The sequence below is a fragment of the Peromyscus eremicus genome, chromosome 2, assembly GCF_949786415.1.
Source record: "Peromyscus eremicus chromosome 2, PerEre_H2_v1, whole genome shotgun sequence".
NCBI lineage: Eukaryota > Metazoa > Chordata > Mammalia > Rodentia > Cricetidae > Peromyscus > Peromyscus eremicus.
In genome coordinates this window covers 157,825,161-157,844,464 of record NC_081417.1, presented here as the reverse complement: position 1 = coordinate 157,844,464, position 19,304 = coordinate 157,825,161, and the positions used below count along the sequence as shown (strand labels likewise).

The 19,304-nt window shown below is 49.5% G+C and overlaps 1 protein-coding gene across 1 annotated transcript in view; it reads right to left on the bottom strand.

Moving 5' to 3' along the window:
* Positions 1-295: 295 nt before the first annotated feature.
* The window catches only part of Ctnnbip1 (catenin beta interacting protein 1), a 49,534-nt gene continuing 30,525 nt past the window's right edge, over positions 296-19,304 (bottom strand). Inside the window, exon 5 of the mRNA XM_059256285.1 lies at positions 296-601. Coding sequence (XP_059112268.1) covers positions 543-601 — 59 coding nt within the window. The 3' untranslated portion in view covers positions 296-542. The remainder of the gene's footprint in view (positions 602-19,304) is intronic.

Sequence of the window (19,304 nt, the reverse complement as noted above, 5' to 3'; positions counted from 1 at the left end):
GTCAAATCTAACAATCAATATCCCCAAACCCTGTTCTCTGCATCAGAATAGAGGAAGTTGGTGATGTGAGCACAACACCTGCAGCCAATCAAAGAAAAGACCATTTCCCACAAGCCAGCCAATCCCAATCTTTTTCCAGTTTAAGCAGCCAATCGGGCCTCTTCACGTTCCTGAAAAATGACCTAAATAAAGCACCAGAGCTCGGAGAGCTTCCGGGGAAGCCAGACACCGAGGCGCAAATTTTTAAAAAAATAAAGAGTCAGAAATAAAAATAAAAGGTTTCCGTTGGTCAAGATTTAAAAATAAAAACGTTTCTTCCTGCAGCCAATCACGAGTCCATCCCTTCAAGCCAATCACAAACCACCACTGGCATCTCCCTTGATGCCAGCCCTGCTGAGTGGCTGGGTTGGGGAGGGTTGGGAGGGTGAGGGGAGAAGAGGGAGGGAGGAAGGTGGTTTGCTACCGCTCAGCTCAACCGGTAGAGGAGCCCCACAGATCTCTTGGCCCTCAGTAGCTTTCAGGGTGTTCCAAGGGGCTTTCAGCTACTGCCTCCGGTCTTCCGTCTCCGACCTGGAAAACGCCATCACCACGTCCTCTGCACCTGTGGACCAAGGAACAAGAACTGCTGATGGTTTCTGGTATCAGAACAAGGCAGAACAGCTGTGCTCACCATGGAGCATCCCTTCTCTACCTTCCCACCCCTGGCAAAAGAGTGCAGAGTGCTTCAAAGTGGCTGGGGATGTAATTCACTTGGCAGGGTGCTTGTCTTGCACGCAAAACCCCCTGGGTTTAGTCCCTAGCACCACATGAACTGGGCGATGTCACTGATCCCAGTACTGAGGAGGTGAAGGCAAGGGGATCAGAAGTTCATGGTCCTCCTTGGCTACACAGTGAGTTCAGGGCTAGCCTGGTACATGACAACCTAAATAAAAGAGGGAAGGAGAAGAGACATGCTTCTAATTAAGTCCATTTCCCCTCTTGTCTTCCTACAGCCAAGCTGGGGACATGGCAGTGATCCCAGCCTGATGCAAGGCTTCAGGGTGTGGTCCAGAGGCTTGTTCAAGGCCACACCGCTAAGACAAGAGACAGGTCTTTGGTCCTGGAGCAGGGCTCTGCTCTGCTCATGTTCCTTGTTCCAAGGGCACCACATTAGGTGGGAGGCAAGATTTTCTTGGGAACCTCTACTCTTCAAGTTTAGATCTTGGAGCTGGAGAGACGGCTCAGAGGTTAAGAGCACTTGTTGCTCTTGCAGAGGACCCAGGATCAGTTGTTAGCACCTACATGCTGGCTCACAACCATCTGTAACTCCAGTTCCAGGGGATCTTACACTCTCTTCTGACCTCCATGGACACCACATACATATACACAGGCAAAATGCTCATATACATCAAATAAAATACACACACACACATACACATGTTCTTTTTTGAGACAAAGTTCTTCTGTGCAACACCCCTGGCTGTCCTAGAACTCACTTTGTAGACCAGGCTGGCCTCGAACTCACAGAGATCCATCAGCCTCTGCCTCCTGAGTGCTGGGATTAAAGCCATGTGCCAACACTTCCTTTGTCTTGTTCTCCCTAAGACAAGCTCTGACACTTGGCCAGAAGAGGCAAGGGGAGGAGGGAAGGAGCGAGCTGGCGGTGCCTCTCTGTCCTCCCATCCCACACTACCTGTCTGCCTTTTCTAACTGCTGGTCCAGTATTTTGCCCTGAACAGGAACAGTCAGGCTGCCTGTGGCCTTTCTGGCGTACTTCCCTTCTGCGATATTGGAGGCAATCTCCCTGGAAGAGGCAGATGGGAACAGCAGGAGCAGGAAAGGCCTCCAAGGATTGGGTTGGGCGGGGGTGGGGTACAATAGGGCCTCTGGCACTTGGACTAGGGTCAACATAGTGTTAGCTATCCTGTTCACACAAGGGAGTGCTTCCAACACACCTTGCTGCTTGGAGGAGCCAGGAGGCACCTGAGGTGGTGCTGCAGAAGGGTGGCACATGTGACACATGACATCTGGAAGTCCTGCCTTCACGTCAGCACCTTGGTGCTAAAGCAGCTTAATCTATCATCCACCCACCCTGTTTCTGCCTCTGGGATTCTGTACTTATCAGCATTCCTGAAAGGGAGACAAGCCTCCAGAAAGGAGCACAGCTATCTGGCTTCTTGGGAAGAGACACCTTTGCTTGAGAAGCCCCATCCTTTCTGTTTGCTCGGCAACACTCTGTTCTGCTCCAGTCCTGGGACCACGCACCATCGCTGCAGGCAGGATTGTCCTAGCAACCACAGACTCCAGGATTACATCATACTGCACATGGCAGCCGAGCTGGGCACCTAACAGACGCTCTTTTCTCCAAGGGCTGCCTCCAGCTTGCTGGGCATGAGCGGGTCGGAGCAAGATTGCCAGTGTTGGCAGAAGATGCTTCTGTGGCAGTGAATGGCGACAGCCCACTCTTTCTCATCTGCCTCGTAGGCTTTCTCGAAGGGACCCTGGGCCTCTGCAGTGAGCTGCAGGCACAAAAATCGCACTGGGTCCCCAGGAGGGAATGGTGACTGTGCAGAGGGAATGGGCCACCGGCTCCTTGGAGAAGCTCAAATCCCCATCCCTGAGCTCTACAGGCTGCTCAGTGGGTACATGCCCTGTACTATGAAGACAGGAACTGTGCTGGCTAGTGTATGTCAACCTGATCCAAGCTGAAGTCATCTGAAAGGAGGGGACCTCAACTGAGAAAATAACCTCCGTAAGATATGGGTGTAGGGCATTTTCTTAAAGTGACTGATGGGGGAGGGTGCAGCCCTGGGCTGGTGGTCCTGGGTTCTACAAGAAAACAGACTGAGCAAGCCATGGGGAGCAAGCCAGTAAGCAGCACTCCTCCATGGCTTCTGCATCAGCTCCTGCCTCCAGGTTCTTGCCTTGTTCCTGCACTCACTGCTTGTGATGATGAACAGTGACATGGAACTGTGAGGGAAATAAACTCTTTCCTCCTGAGTTGTTTTGGTTATGGTGTTTCAATGACAACAACAGAAACCCTAACTAGGACAATGACCTTCTGAAGGTCACAAGTCACTCTGATAAGTATGTAACAAGACACGTAGAGCAAAAGCTTTGTAAGAATTTTACCCTCCCACACTGCCAGCTGGCCACGTACTCCCTGAATGGAATCCACAGGCCTCATTTCAGAGCCTCTGCTCTGTTGCCGGGGCTGCAGAAGTCCACAGAGGCTCTGCCCAACCCACACCCTCTCCTGTTTCTAAAAGACTTGATGACCACTGAGACCTTCCTTCCTTTGAAGCCAAAGAGAGGGCAGGCTGAAGTTCCTCCAGAGCATCCTTTGACCTGTCCATATCATTAGTGGACCAGGTACTCATTCAGTTAGAGCCCAAGGATGCTGGTGTTCCCTCTCTTCTCTGGAATTTGGACCAGCAAACAAAAAGGATGGGAGAGCTGCTCAGATTGTCATCATGGCTTGAGCCCTACAACTCAGTTCCTGAGCCAGAAGGGGCACGCAGCTCCCTCACAGACCCTCTTTGCTGTCCTGTAATGCCCATCCTCTACCCCCAGGGCAGCGATCTATTTTTTTGTAAGGCTCCACCTTTCCCATTGGTACCTTCTGTCAGAACTTGTGCTCAGCACTTCTGTGCATTGCTTCCCACCAGATGCAGGTAAGCCCAGGCAGGGGGAGCTCCTCAGACACCCCTGAGTCTTCTTTAAGAAATTAAACGACAGGAGTATTGAAACCGGACAATGCATCTCTCTCTCTCTCTCTCTCTCTCTCTCTCTCTCTCTCTCTCTCTCTCTCTCTCTCTCTCTCACACACACACACACACACACACCACAGATGTGGACCTACTATGAATATACACAAAAATGCTTACAAAGGCTAGCAAAATGAGAACAACATATCAAAAGGGATCATATATCCAGACCAAATTATTCTAGGAATGCAAGGCTGGTTTAACATCTGAAAATCATTTGATGTAATATGGTCTACCAACAGAATAAAGTACAAACCCCACACCATCACCTTACACAGAAAATGAATCTAACAGAATCCAGCATCCCTTCATGACAGAAGATTCACTGAACAGGAAACATGGGAGTTTCCACCCTGATAAAGGGCACCTACAATAACCAAAACTGTCATGATACTGCATGGCTATAACTCACTCCAGCAAGACGGGAACAAAAGGGTCTGTCTGTTCTCCACACTCTTCCTCAAATTGATTTTTGCTTTGCTTTGGACATTTGAGACAGGGTCTCACGTAGCCCAGACTTGCCTTTGACTGACAGGCCTCTTGCCTCAGCCTCCCCAGTGCTAACATTTCAGGCATGTGCCACCGCACCTGGCTTCTCTAGACTGTTCTGAAGTTCAATCCTGGGCAATTAGGCGAAAACAGATAACTAAATAGCAAATTAGAGGAAAGGAAGGAAACTATTTCTGTTTGTGGATGTCATGATCTTATAACTAGAAAATGCTCTGCAATTTCTACTTACTAAAAAGCTATCAACTAGTAAATATGATAAAGTTGTAGGGCATAAGACCAATATGCAATTCTATTTGCATACACTAGCAATGAACAATCTGAAAATGAAATTAAGAACATAATTTCATTGATAGTATCATTCATCAACAATACTACAACACTTAGGAACAATTTTTATTACATTTACTCATTTATGTGTGGGTGAGAATGTGTGTATGCTACAGTACATATGGAGGTCAGAGGACAACCTCAGAGGTCCGATCTCTCCTTTGACCACGTGTGGCCTGGAGAAAGAACGCAGGCCTTACACTCTAACCACTCAAAGAAACAAAAAAGTTGAAGTCATCTGGCAGTGGTGGCGCACACCTTTAATCCCAGCACTTGGAGTCAGAGGCAGGCGGATTCCTGTCAGTTAGTTAGAGGCCAGCCGAGTTCTAGGACAGCCAGGGACACACAGAGAAACAAAAAACAACAACAAGTTGAAGTCCATTACCCACTCACCCTGCCCTTTTCAATGATGGATTAAATGAATCCAGGGCACAAGAAGGAGGGGTAGATTTCCACTGAGTCACATCTCCAGTTTAACTCAGGCTTCTAGGAGACAGGGTCGAACTGTGTAGCTAGCCCAGGCTGGCCTCAAACTCACACTCATATCCCTCGGTCTGCCTACTGAGTGCTAGGGTTCCAGGCCTGGCCAGCAAGCTCCTTGGAGCAGCTCTGCACCATTCCGGAAACACAAGTCCAAGTTCCCAGGAGGAGCTGCTCCACACATGGACAGGACAGGCAGGAGGAAGGACAGACACGAACAGTGATAAGAGGCGGAGGAATCAGAGCTCTCCCTGTACAACCTCCTACCCTTTGGCCATTCTGAACCAGTGCCCAGCGTCCCACTGCTCAGGCAGCTGGGGTCCTCTTCAGCATTCTCAGCACCACGACAGTGGGGTGATGAAACATGGTCTCAGGAAGCCCAGGCTACCCTCAACTCACTGTGTAGGCAAGGATGACTTCCACCTCTGACCTCCTACTAGTTCCCAAGTGCTGAGATTACAGGTGTGCATCTTACATCCAGTTTCGTGAGGTACTGGGATCAAGCCAAGACTTCAGGAGTGCTAGGCAAGCAGTCTTCAACTGGACTATGTCCCCAATCCCATTAATCTGATCTGTTCCCCATGGTGTACATGCTGTCTGACCAGGACTAGCCTTGTTCTCAGTTATATTAAGAGCACCTGGGCCAGGCGGTGGCACACGTCTTTAATCCCAGCACTCGGGAGGCAGAGGCAGGAGGATCTCTGTGAGTTCAAGGCCAGTCTGGTCTCCAAAGCGAGTTCCAAGAAAGGCACAAAGCTACACAGAGAAACCCTGTTTCAAAAAAAAAAAACAAAAAAAAAACAAAAACAAAACAACAACAACAAAAACAAAGCAAAAAACAAAAACAAAAAAAGAGCACCTGGGAAAGCCCCTTGTTCAAAGACAAGAAGCAGCTGGGTGAACTGGAGGCCCAGGGTCTGGAGCATTTACCTTTAACTACACAGAGCACCTTGTTATTTCTCCTAGAAGGGAAACAACTATCTGTCTCTAGTCACAGCACTAAGGAATGCCACACTCAGACAAAGTCTGGACCAATCGGTCTGTGTTACTATGAGAATGGAACCAAGACCCAGGATTAAAAAATACCACCAACGAAGCCCGAGATGCCTTAGGGGAATTCAACATGGAACTCAAGTTCAACTATTCTCCCTGCCTCTGCCTCCACTACTGTGGCTCACACATCTAGAAAGCAGGGATGAGGCTCAGCTCTCTGAACAGGGTGGGGCAGGCACCCACTGGTCCTTCCATCCCACGTCCAATGCCAGCTCTGGACCTTTACTAGAGCTAGTCAAGTGACTGGGGAGAAAAAAATGTCAAACACGCAGAAGCATAGAAACAGGGAAGCTGGCCCTGGCCGGGGGTGGGGGCCAGACAATGGGGTCACTGGTCTGTTTGTGAGCTGGGGATGAATTCACACCAGCAGTGTTAAAAGCAAGGCTCTGTCTCAAGCCAGTACTCACACCCAAACCCGAACACAGCAGGGACAACATGGTTTGTGGAGAAGGCTCCTGAAGGTGGATGAGAATCACTCTTGCTATTTTTCTGTTGTAACTTAAGATAAGCTCTCGATATGTAGCCCAGGCTGACCTTGAACTTGTAAGTCTCTTGCAAGCCCCAAAGACCCCACAGACGAGGATGGGCACAGCCCTATGTGGATAGCATTGGGAAAAGGGGGGCTCATACAAGCAACACCAGCCACAGCTGGATACCATATGACCTAATTTTGAGCTCCTCAAAGCCCAGCTTCCATGATAGCGTGAGCCCTGGACACAGGGGCCTCGGCTCTGCCGTCCTTAGGGTCACTGAAACTATAGCACCCCTTACTGGCATGGTGTCCCAGGACTATTCCAGCTTCAGACATTCTGGGGTCAGGTACTCCTGGAACCTTATACCTACCTAGCCAAAGTACGAGATTAGAGACTGGGACTGGGGAGATGGGCCAATTGGCAACATGCTTGCTAGGCAAGCAGCAGGAGGACATGTGTTCAGATCCTCAGCACCCATGTAAAAATGGGGCCTGGCAAAGTCCGTCTGAAACCTTCGTGCTAGGTTATACAGAGGCATTAAGATCCTTGGGGCTCACTGACCAGCTAGTCTTGCTAATTGGTAAACTCAGAGACTCTGAAAAAAAAAAAAAAAAGGAGGAAGGCTGACAATATGCCAACTTAAATTGAATCCCTAGAGCCTTGTAAAGGCACAGAACGTGTGCATCTGTAATCCCAGCATGCCTATGTGAGATGGGAGGCAGAGCCAGGAAAACTGCCCAGAAGCTGTGGCCAGCTTGCCTGGAGTGTGAAGCCCAGCAGAGCCAACTAGAGAACCCTGCCCAAGCAAAGTGGGGAAAGAACAAGCCTGGAAAGTTCTCCTCTGACCTCCACATGCAGGGTGGCATGTCCACACGCACTTGAGCATGCACACGCACGTAATTAGCAGCCTGTTGGGGCTGAGAGGTGGCTCAGCAGTTAATACTTGTTGCTCTTGCAGAGGACCCAGGTTTGGTTCCCAGCACTTGGTGGCTCACAACTGTTTGTAACTCTAGTTCCAGGGGATCCAATGCCCTCTTCCGATCTCTGTGGGCATCAGGTATCCATATGGTGCACAGATATAGATGCAGGCAAAACATTCACACACATAAAATAAAATCGATTTTTTTTATATCAGCAGTCTGAAAAGTTAAAAAATTGCAACCCTAAGGCTGTAGAGACTCCCAAATTCCCAAGGCTAATAGAGGAAATCCCCTTTGTAAGTCATCACCAACGTAGGGCACTTTGATTAAGTGCCTCTAAATCCCCAGGGAGCACCCCTGCTGAGCCTTGTGAGCTCCAAGCTCAGTGAGACATCTTCAGCACACATGGTGCCAGCTCATGATGGAGCAAGCAGCCCAGGCATACAGTGTGACTCCATGCTCTAGCCCTTCCCTGACTCCCTGGCTTGGGCACAGCACCTCTCCATGCCATGAGCTCATTATCTTCAATGTCAGCAAGCCCAGTTCTGCCTCAGTTACCAGCTCTGGGGAATCGCTGTCTGGAAAAAAAAAAGGTCCCAAAGGGCCACCGAAGGGAAGAACTTCTGAGGGGAACAAGGCTGGTACTCCTCCTGCACTGGGCTTTCTCCCACATACACCAACACCCACTGGGCAGCATGTGCTGTTTTTAGCATCCCAAGGCTACGAGCCAGGTGTTCTATACACCTCCGCTTTGATACCCCAAAGCTCCCAGGGGATGCTTTTTACCCAAGGTAGCAGCACATTTGGGTTGCTATGGGAACAGTGGGTTCTGATTCACCAAGGGCTTAGCAGCAGGAGCAGACTAGAATCTGTGGTGCCGACTGGGCTCCAACAGCCAGAGATGGCATAGGTGGATTCAGAGAACAGGCCAAGGAGGGTACAGCAGACAACCACAGGCCCTTCCCAGGACTCTGCTGTTGCGGTGGGTCCCAGTAGCAAGACTTGGCATCTTGGACCTGGACCTGACCCTAACTCTGACTCCCTGGGTATCCAGGGAAGTTCCAGCACACTCAACCTCAGTTCATTTGTCTGCAAAATATGGTAAACGGCCACCTATGCCATCTCTAACACACTAGGAATAATTTTTAGGGACAACTGTAGTGTCAAATTCCAGCTGCATTCCCTGAGGCCCCTGCACCCACCCCTACCCTCCCACCCCACTGAACTTGCAAAACATGTGTGCATGTACATACACACACACACACACACACACACACACACGACCTTTACAGTTTCCTTTCCCAGGCGAGATGTTCATTGCCCTCATTCAAATTTTTCCAATCTCTTCCCCAAATGTAAGCTCTTCCAGACCAGAGAATTTGTTTATGTCCCAGAAGGTGTCCTAGTTGGACACCTGTCAACTTGACATAGCTTACAGTCACCCCAGAAGGGAGTCTCAATAGAAGGATTGCCCAGATTAGACTGGCCTGTGGGCATGCCTCTGGGAGACTGTTTTTGTTGTTTTGTTTTTGTTTTTGTTTTTGTTTTTGGTTTGGCTTTTTTGAGACAGGGTTTCTCTTTGTAGTTTTGGTGCCTGTCCTGGATCTCACTCTGTAGACCAGGCTGGCCTCAAACTCACAGAGATCTGCCTGGCTCTACCTCCCAAATGCTGGGATTAAAGGTGTCCGCCACCAGTGCCTGGCCCTGTATTTTATTGCTAATTGATCTAGGAGAGCCCAGCCCACTGTGGGAGGCATCATTCCCTAGGCAGGTAGCCCTGAGCTGTAGAAGAAAGCTAGCTGAGTATAAGCCAGCTTGTGAGTTAGCAAGCATGTTTTTTGCTGTGTCTCCTTGGCTGTGAGTGAGTTCCTCGGTTAGAAGTGATGTTGTGTGCAATAGCGAGCGGGCCTTGAGTTCCTGCTCGGCATCCCTCGACAGTGGACTGATCTGTAAGATGAAATAAATCCTCTCCTAAGATGCTTTTGGTAAGAATATCTACACAGCAACAGAATGAAACTAAAGGACGGAATGTAGGAGGTGACATGGGCCTGTCTCCCAGGGCTCAGGGGTGGTCAGGGTCTCACTAAAGACCTTGCATAGTCTCAACATAGACTCTGGGCATCAGGACCGCCTTGGAGCTTTTCCCTTGTTGTTGCTTCTTTAGTTCTGTCCACCTCCTTACCACGACAGTTAGTTGATACCTCACCCCAGGCTATCCTGGAACTCCTGAGCTCAGGTGACCCTCAGCCTCCATAGTAGCTAGACGATAGACCAACACCATCATATATACTAGCTGTTTAAAATGCGTCATCCTAGGTACATCTGGTAGTCACTATGATTCACTGAATCTAGGGAAGAGCACAGGGTGCTCTATGTAGCACAGGCTGGCATCAGCTGCTGAGTGCTAGGACTACAGGTATGCCACACCACGCCCTGCTTTGTCTAAAATGCAGATTACCAGGCTCTTCTGGCGGGTACTGTGATTCACTGGGCCTGAGGAAAGGCCTGCAGCCTGTGTTCTAGCTTCCTGGGTGGGCTCCACTCCCAGTCAGTCCCACATGGAAATCTGTACACGTACCCTATTGTCTGTCCTTCATGGAGAACAAGGCTGTCATCGGACACCGTGCTGAGCTTATAGGAATGAGAGGCTAATGTGACTGGAACTGTCCAACTGCTGGACAGAGTGGCCCTCCGTTCCCCTCCCAGGACAGGGACCCACCTCTTAGCTCGGTGTTGGGAAATCCGAGTCATGCCAGGGGCTTTAATGTCTTCCAAGCATTTGTTGTGGGCTTTAAGAAACAGAACCACATGCTGGGTAAAAGTGGTCCTTCGGAAGCCAGAGCTGGGATGCTAAGCCTGCCTGCATCTCAGCACATTCTTCACTCTTCTTTTGGGTTCCTTTTCTTTCTCAGTACATGAGTTACCAACCGTATCCCTGTGGAGGGCTGTACGATGCACGTGACTTCTGGCTCAACTCTGTTACTGGGTTACAGGTAATTCTCACAGAAGTGTTGATTAAAGTTAGAGGCTGAGCTTCCTGTCCCAGATGAACTCTCCCTGGGCTGACTCTAATTTCAGCACTGACTGTTTTCACCTGGGGCCTCTAGAAGGCGCCTTGAAGGAGCCTCAAAGGAGCCTCACAGGCCTGGGGAGAGGAGATCCAGAAACCACAGTGGAGGGTCAGCAGGGGTGGTACAGAGAAGCTGCTGCCCACAGGGAGGAGCCACTCCGAGCTGCTCAGCCTCCAGGAGGCTTTAGTTTATGCAGGACTCCAACAAACGGCTACTCTGGGTCTGGATGTGTGGCGTGAACAAAGCACAGACCCTCTCCACAGACTCCTGATACTGTGTGACAACAGAATCGGAAAGCAAAGACTGGCATGGGGCTCTGGGAGCCAGAGCCGGGTACAGCTGACCCTGGGACGGGGGCGGGAGGGCACGTGAAGGAAGAGAGAACAGGCTGAATGGTGCTGGGGAGGATTCCAGAGAACCAACACACTGGGTGGAGAAATGGAAAAGAAGCTCATGTGGCACCCTCGGCCTCAGGGGCACTTTAAGGGTCAAGGGGAGTAGCTGCAGAACTGGGTCACTCCCAAAGTGCCTAGTTCCCGCTCGCTTCCCCACAACACAGCTACTGTAGTAACTTCTCAGCTTAACCATGAGACCAAGGGAACTATTTTTTTTTTTTTTTTTTTTAATTCGGAGCGAGCACTCTACCACTGAGCTAAATCCCCAACCCCCCAAGGGACCTATTTTAGGCTCTCTGGTAGCACCCTGAGGCAGGTGCCTCTGTTTCTGCAGGGGAGAGACAGCAGGCCTGAAAAAGCCCTTTCCTGGAAATCCCTTGGAGAAGGTCGAGTCAGACAGAAGCTGTGACAGGCCCAGCGAGCCAATGTGACGACCAGTAGCTCTCAAAGGCAGAACAGGCACGTCCCCCAGAATTCCGTAGGCAGAGAAAGAACAAGATTCCTTGTCAAAATGAGCCATGTCCGCCCTGGGACACTGGACAGGGCCCACCCAAGGCACAACACAAGAGTAACAATTCTGCCAGGTATGGTGGCACTCAGTGGTAATCCCAGTGCTCGAGAGGCTGAGGCAGACCATAATAAGTTCAAGGCCAACATGGGCTATACATTCAAAAACCAAAACAAGCCATATAAAAAACATCTCTAGGAGGTGAGAGAGATGGCTCAGTGGTTAGGAGAACGGACTGCTCTCCTATAGGACCTGGGTTCAAGTCCCAGCACCCACATGTCGGCTTAACACTCCCACACATAAAATAATAATGAAAAAAAATCACAACTCTGGTTGGGAGCTGGAGAGATGGCTCAGCAGTTAAGAACACCCACGTGGTTAAGGCCAAGTTCAGTTCCAGCACCGATGCTGGGTGACTCACAACTACCTGTGACTCCAGCTCCGGGAATTTTAACATCCCCTTCAGGATTCTGCAGGCACCTCACTCATATGTACACACACCTTCCACACAGCACACATACACACATAACCAAAGATAAAATAAACCTTAAAAAAAACAAAACTTAGGAGCCAGCAAGATGGCTCAGTGGGTAAAGTCACATGCAGCCAAGCCTGACAGCTGGTATCCCATCCCTGGGACATACATGGTGGAGAGAACCAACTTCCACAAGTTGTCCTCTGACCTTTACACACACTCCATGACATGTGCATGCATGTGTGCACACACACACACAATTAAAATATAAAACATTTTAAAACAAAATAAAACCACAACTATGCTATGTAGGCCATTTGGCTACAGTGTGGCATTTGCAAGCCAGAGGCCTGCAACACCTGGTGCTCACTAGGTGCCCTGTACTGTGTGTGCAGCAGTAGGGCATGAAAAGCCCAGAGTGGGCACACTCAAAGTCAGCTGCAGGTGCAGGGGCCAGAGCAGCAAGACGGTAGAAAGAGCCCCCAATCTCCTACATCCCCTAGGTGACACCATGTAACCACTTAAATTATACCTGGTCCTCAGGTGATATGCTGCTGTCCTACTTTAAAAAAAAGAGCTGGGAGCACAGCTTAGTAGTAGAGCACTTGCCTAGCGTGAGTGAGGCCCTTGGTTCAATCCCCAGCACAGAAAGCAAGGAAGGAAGGGAGGACAGAGGGTAGGTGGGCGGGCGGGCAGGTGAATGACAACAAAGCCCACTGTGGCCTGTCAGCCATCCCTAAATCGGCCTTAACATAAACAATGAGGATGTATAAATGCTGCTGGTCAACATCTGTCACATCTGGAACCCCCACTGGCTGACTCTAAGGTCTTGAGCCACTCTCTCAGCCAAAGAGAGCCATGTCACAGGGCTCTGGTGACACTCCCTGGGAGAACCCTTGTGTATTTCTTTGCAAGGAACTTGGCACAGAGAAGGAACCTAGTGAATGCTTGCCATTATGATGATTAATAGCGGAAATGAGATCCAACAGGAGAGACTGGTCAATAACTTACGATAGACAGATGCTGCAGATCATGCAGTGACCAAAATGTCTTCTTGAAAATTGCTGAAGAGCTCATGAGACTGCCTGAAGTAAAAACACATATGTCTTACACATATATGCATGTGTGTGTGTGTGTGTGTGTGTGTGTGTGTGTGTGTGTGTGTGTATGTTATGTATGCTTTGATGAATATTGAAGTATTCATGCTGTGAAGTCAACTCTGATAGAAGTAACCGCTTAGCTTGTAAGAGGCTATGAGGAGGCTAAGAAGAATATGAAGAAAAGGAAACAGAGTCCACAGCTACAGTAGAATCCAGTTCTTTAAGCTCATCTGCTTCTCCTCCCTCATTTCTACAGTGACCATGCATCACTTCAGAGCCAGGACAGACAATCGATGCACACTCTGTGGGATGATACTGATGAGAAGGGGATGCTCAGCATTCTGTGGCCTGCTTCAAGAAGCTGCAGCCCCAACCCCCAGATCTCCTACCCCCTACCATGTCTGCAGCTGGCCCTTTTCAGAAGGACCAACTTCCGAGTGAAGCATTGATTTCCTTTGGTTCAAAGCAGAGTCCTGCCTGGCTGTCAAGTCGCTTGGCCATCCCTGGGGACCAGAAGACAGTACTCACAGAATTCACTGCCGCTCTCACTCCTAGCCCCAGAACCTGCTCAATCACTGTGCTCAACCGTATTTACCAAGAGCCTGGTGGGGTCCACACAGCCACACCTAGATGCACACCCAGGAGGAAGCCTCAGTCCCAGGCTGAAGGAACTCAGCACCGGGTCAGCAGAGGGCCTAGCCCAAGCTGCAGGAGGTAGGGGTTGAGGGCTGAGTTCCTGAGCCTGCCATGCAGAGGCGGAGAGAGGAGAACATAGCAGGGCTAGGACGCAAGTCAGTCACTGACTACTAAGGTGTGGGTGAGGGTACTGGGTAGGGGCAGCAGGGAGCCACTCAAAGACTCTAACGCCTTTAGTACTGTTTCTTCTGAACCTTCAAAAGTCACTCTGGCTATGGGAGTGGAGAATGAACCAGAAGACTAAGATCAGTCAAGATGCCAGTTAGGAGCCAGGCGGCAGCAGCGGCAGCAGCGGTGGCGGCGGCGGCGGCGGCGGCAGCAGCAGCAGCAGCAGCAGCAGCGCACACCTTTAATCCCAGCACTAGGCAGGCAGAGACAGACATATCTCTGTGAGTCTGAGGCTAGCCTGGTCTACCACAGTGAATTCCAAGACAGCCAGGATAGCTGCACAGAGAAACCTTGTCTCTAAAATGCCACTTAGGACCTCTCTGTAAAAACTGAGTGAAGGGCTGGAGAGATGGCTCAGAGGTTAAGAGCACTGACTGTTCTTCCAGAGGTCCTGAGTTCAATTCCCAGCAACCACATGGTGGCTCACAACCACCTAATGAGATCTTGTGCCCTCTTCTGGTGTTTAGGCAAAACATGCAGATAGAATAATATATAATAAATAAATAAATCTTTAAAAAAAAACTGAGTGAAAAGGTAGCTGGACAGACAGTTCACTGGCTAAGATTACTTGCCGCTCTTGGAGAGGACACCTGGATTTGATTCCCAACACCCTCATGGCAGCTTACAACTATCCATAGGATAGTTCCATAGGATCTTAGGATCTGGCGCCTACTACCAGCCTCTGCAGGCACCAGGCACACACATACATACGAAGAAAACATACACACAAAAATAAATTAAGCTGTAGCTTATTTTAAAAACATGACTGAGCTAGCTGGGATGGAGAGTGACCAGTTGGTAGGGTGTTTGCCTAGCATGCACAAATCTCTGGATTTGATCCTCAACAACATGGTGGTGCATATCAAAATAATCCCAGCTCTAAAAATGGTCAAAAGTTCAAATTGGGTGGGCACAATGGTTCAGCAGGGAAAGGCACCTGCTGCCAAGCTTGAGAACCTGAGTTCAACTCTGGGTCCCACATATAAGAAGAAAAAACTGACTCCTGATCCTCTGTCCTCCACACGAGTGTCATGGCAGGCAATACACACACATAAATAAATGGAAAAATATTGATTATGTATAGTGTTCTGTCTGCATATATGCCTGCAGGCCAGGAAAGGGTGCCAGATCTCATTACGGATGGCTGTGAGCCACCATGTGGGTGCTGGGAATTGAACTCAGGACCTCTGGAAGAACAGCGAATGCTCTTAACCGCTGAGCCATCTCTCCAGCCCGGAAAAATTTTTTTAAAAGTTTAAGATCATTCTCAGCTACAAAATAAGTTCAAGGTAAGACCCTGTCTCGAACACACAAAAAGCCCTTGACAACTGGGACTGGAGAGATGGCTCAGAGGTTAAGAGCACTGGCTGCTCTTGCAGAGGCCCTGCATTTAGTTCCCAGCACACATGCATGGTGGCTCACAATCATCCGTAACTCTAGTTCCAGGGTATCCAATGCCCTCTTCTGGTCTCTGTGGGTACTGCAAGCATATGGTGTACATCCATCCATCCATGTACACACACAGAAAATAAAAATAAATTAATCTTAAAAAACAAAACAACAACAACAACAATAAAAACCTAAGAGAAGAATTCAAACAAGAAGGAGAGGCCGAGGACAATCTGGGGAGCATTAAGGCAGGAGGATCAAAGCCCCTAGAAACAACCACAGTGTGGAAATGAGTCAAGGCTGTGTCCTGCCCCTGTACCTGGTGAGAACCCAGGTGGAGAAGCTGGTCTGGAAAGGAGGGGCCCAGTTGGATCTGCTGAGCGTGTAGGACAGGGGCTGTGTCAAGACAGTCAGATGAAGCTCTGGGGATTTGGAGAGGGGTCTGGGCTAAGGGTATATTTGGAAGGTATTGACCTGAGGCCTGTGGAAGTCATGTGAAATAGGGTAGAGACGGAATAGGGGGAAGACTGAATCTAGAGGCACCAATACACTAGAGAGGACAAGAGGAGGGAGGGGAGCACTGAGGACGAAGGAGAGGAAGGAGGAAGCTATAGTGATCTTTACTTAGTAGAGATCAGCCAGGCTGAGAACTGGGGGGGGCCACTGCTGTTCAGTATTGGAGGCTACCAGGCCCCTGCTGAGACCATGTGGTCAGTGCTTAGGTGCAGTTTTCTGCCCCAGGTCTTTCCCAGCAGCTGCCCATTCTCTATAAGCATAGCTAGATTGTGGGTAGAGAACCACTCAGGTACCAGCCCCCAACTCCCACCCCAGTGGGCAAGAGTGTAGCTAGATGGCAGCTGGGTTCCCAGGGGGCTGGGAACAGAGGCTGAGTGTTGTCCTTTGGGTGGGTCTGCCTCAGGACCTCTGTCTAGAGGGACAGTCCAAAGGAAGTTGCTGGAAGTCTTCTCAAGCTTAGGGAACCCTAGGGTGGAGCCCTGCCATCTGCTGAGAGACAGAGCCACCTAGTGGACAGAAGGTGGCAGATCGCTCACACACACATACACCCCCAGCCCCATGTCCAGGTTTTGGCCACCTAGGCAGAGAGCAGGACACCTTGGTGCATGAACTGAGGTCAGCTCTGCCAATGGAGAAGGGGGTAGGTTAGAATTTTACTGGAGACCCACTCAGCCTCCCAGGACAGACGGAAATACAAGCTCCTGACCTACACTATATACTAGATTGGGTTCTCTTAATAGGTGTTTGTATGTGGTTTATTTGTGACATAGAAAATAAAAGAAGGCTTGAGGAGATCTTCCATGTTTGGGTGCCTTCTGACCCAAATTCACAGTCCTTGAGATCCCAAGAGCCTCCTGAAGAAGCATTTGGCCAGGTGGTGTGACTTCCAGAGGTAAGGGCAGTCCACAGGGGCATCAGCAGTACAGATCCTCTACGTCCTTTGTCTGATACGATTCTTCCCCAGTTCAGGAAACGCAAGTTTCTATAGATGCCACACACCCAGGAGGCCCCAGATTCCAGAGTGTCTACGGATGGCCACACCCACCTGCCAATAGCTGCTTCTGGCTGAGTCGGCAGTTGTGGAGCCAGGGCAACAGTGAGATCACTATGATGACCTCTTTTTTTTATTGAGACAGTCTCACAGAGCCCAGGCCAACCTCAAACTCACTATGTAGTCAAGAATGACTTTAACTGATCCTTCTGCTTTGCTTCCCAAGAGCTGGGTCACAGGGGTGTGCTACCACCCATTTATTTGGTGTTGGGGACGGAACCTAAGGTTCCATGGAAGCTAGGCAAGCACTCTACCATTGAGCTACATCCTCAACCTTAACTGTGACCTTCTTCAGCAACTTAGTGAACTATACTGTACTCTCAATTGTTGCTTCAGCAACGTGAATTTGTGTGTGTGTGTGTGTGTGTGTGTGTGTGTGTGTGTGTGTGTATGAAAGATATGGTTTATTAAAATAGAGTCTCATAGATCCCAGGCTGGCCTTGAACTCTTGCTAGGATTAAACTGTGCACCAACATGTCAGGCTAAATAATGTAACTTTAAAAATATATTTGTCTTATTATCTTTTTAATTATGTGTATGTGTGGGTCTGTGTATATGAGTGCAGGTGCCTATGGAGAGCAGAGACATCAGATTACCCTGGAGTTACAGGTGTTCTGAGTTATCTGATACGGGTGCTGGGAGCTGAACTCAGGTCCTCTACAAAAGCCGTACTTGTTCTGGGCCACTATTTACCCTCTTTTTTTTTTTTTTTTTTTTTAAAGATTTATTTATTATGTATACAGTGTTCTGCCTGCATGTATCCCTGCAGGCCAGAAGAGGGCACCAGATCTCATTACAGATGGTTGTGAGCCACCATGTGGTTGCTGGGAATTGAACTCAGGACCTCTGGAAGAGCAGTCAGTGCTCTTAACCACTGAGCCATCTCTCCAGCCCCCACTATTTACCCTCTTAAGGGCAAGTGGCTGTAACTCAATAGTAGAGTGCCTACCTAGCATGTGCAAGTCCCTAGGTTTGATCCCTGCTTCCACAAAATGTATTTTTCACTTCTTATTATAAAAGCATGGGCAACATACAAAAAACATTTTACATAACTTGCTAACTTGGAAAGTGAAAATCCATTATGAAAACCTACATCCAGTCACTATATTCTATCAAGGGGTGCAGGCCAGTGGTAGAGCACAGTTTAACATGCATGAAGCCCCAAGACTGATCTGCAATACCCCATAAACCATTTTTCCTATTAACAGCCCAGTATGTATCCCATTGGCTTTTCTATATACATACATGATTGAATGTATGAGGCAGCGGACACGTGGTGGGTGTTGCCTATTCTGACATGGTCCCACAGCTTCTTTACTTTTCTTATTAAGGGCATGCCACTAGGGACATTTGTAAAGAAGACTCAGAAACTCAGTGACCCAGGGTCATATGGGAGGAAAGTATGTTCTGGGAACTCAGAAGTCTGAAGTTTTCTGGTAAACATGACTTCGAAGCTAGGAGAGGGAAATCCAGACCAGCCACAGTGAAGGAAAGGACTCATCCAAGAGACAGTGAAAATGTCCGACGGACTGTACACACACTTGGCCTTGGTGCTTGTTAGCACACAGCACACTTGAGCAGGCACGTCTGGGCAGGCCGTGTATGAGATGTTCACAGTCCCAAATTGCTCTGAGTTAGCAGAGGTTTCCTGGAAGATTTCTGCCGAGCTGGCTGGGCCACATCCAACACCAGTGCTGTGGAAGCAGCCCTGAATCAGGGCCGAGCCCACAACATGCAGGATAACCAGGGTGGCAGTCCAATGTGCTGTACCGGCTCCTCCGCCCCGCCAGCAGCCTCAACACAGCAAACACACTCTGCTGTGGTGGCTGCCCCTGCCTGGACTTGCCATGGGCCACTAAAGTATCTTCTAGCCAAAAGTCCCAACAAAGCGTGAGAAGAACAGAGAAGGAGCATGAGGAGATGCTGTTCAGAACACTGTGCTACAGTGTCAGGCCGAGCTTTCAGAGAGGGAGAGCCTCCATAAGCAGCCAAGGGACATGGAGCTGCCCAGCAGCCTTGTTGGTGAGGAGCAGGTCTGACTCCTGGGCACCTCTGTGTAGTCAAGGGCAATGAGTTACTGCTTCCAAACCCCTGCCTGCTAACCAGAACTAACACAAGTAACAGCTGTCAACTCTCAAATGATGTGTACCGATTCCTGGGCACAGCCCCTGTTGCCCAGTAAACACACACGGGACTTTTGACCATGAGAGTCCTAAGAACTCCCTTGGGCACATGGGGCCAACCACCCTTCCTGCAGGGGCCAGAACCACCAGTCACTGCACAGCTGTGCCCCACGGGACAATGCTATCAGAACACACTGAGCAGTCTCACTGTCCCTGAACTAGGAGCTGAGTGGAAAGGGGTCAGGCTGAAGGTTAAGGAACGCAATAATCGGACCCTCTGAGGTTACACAGGCCCTAGACATG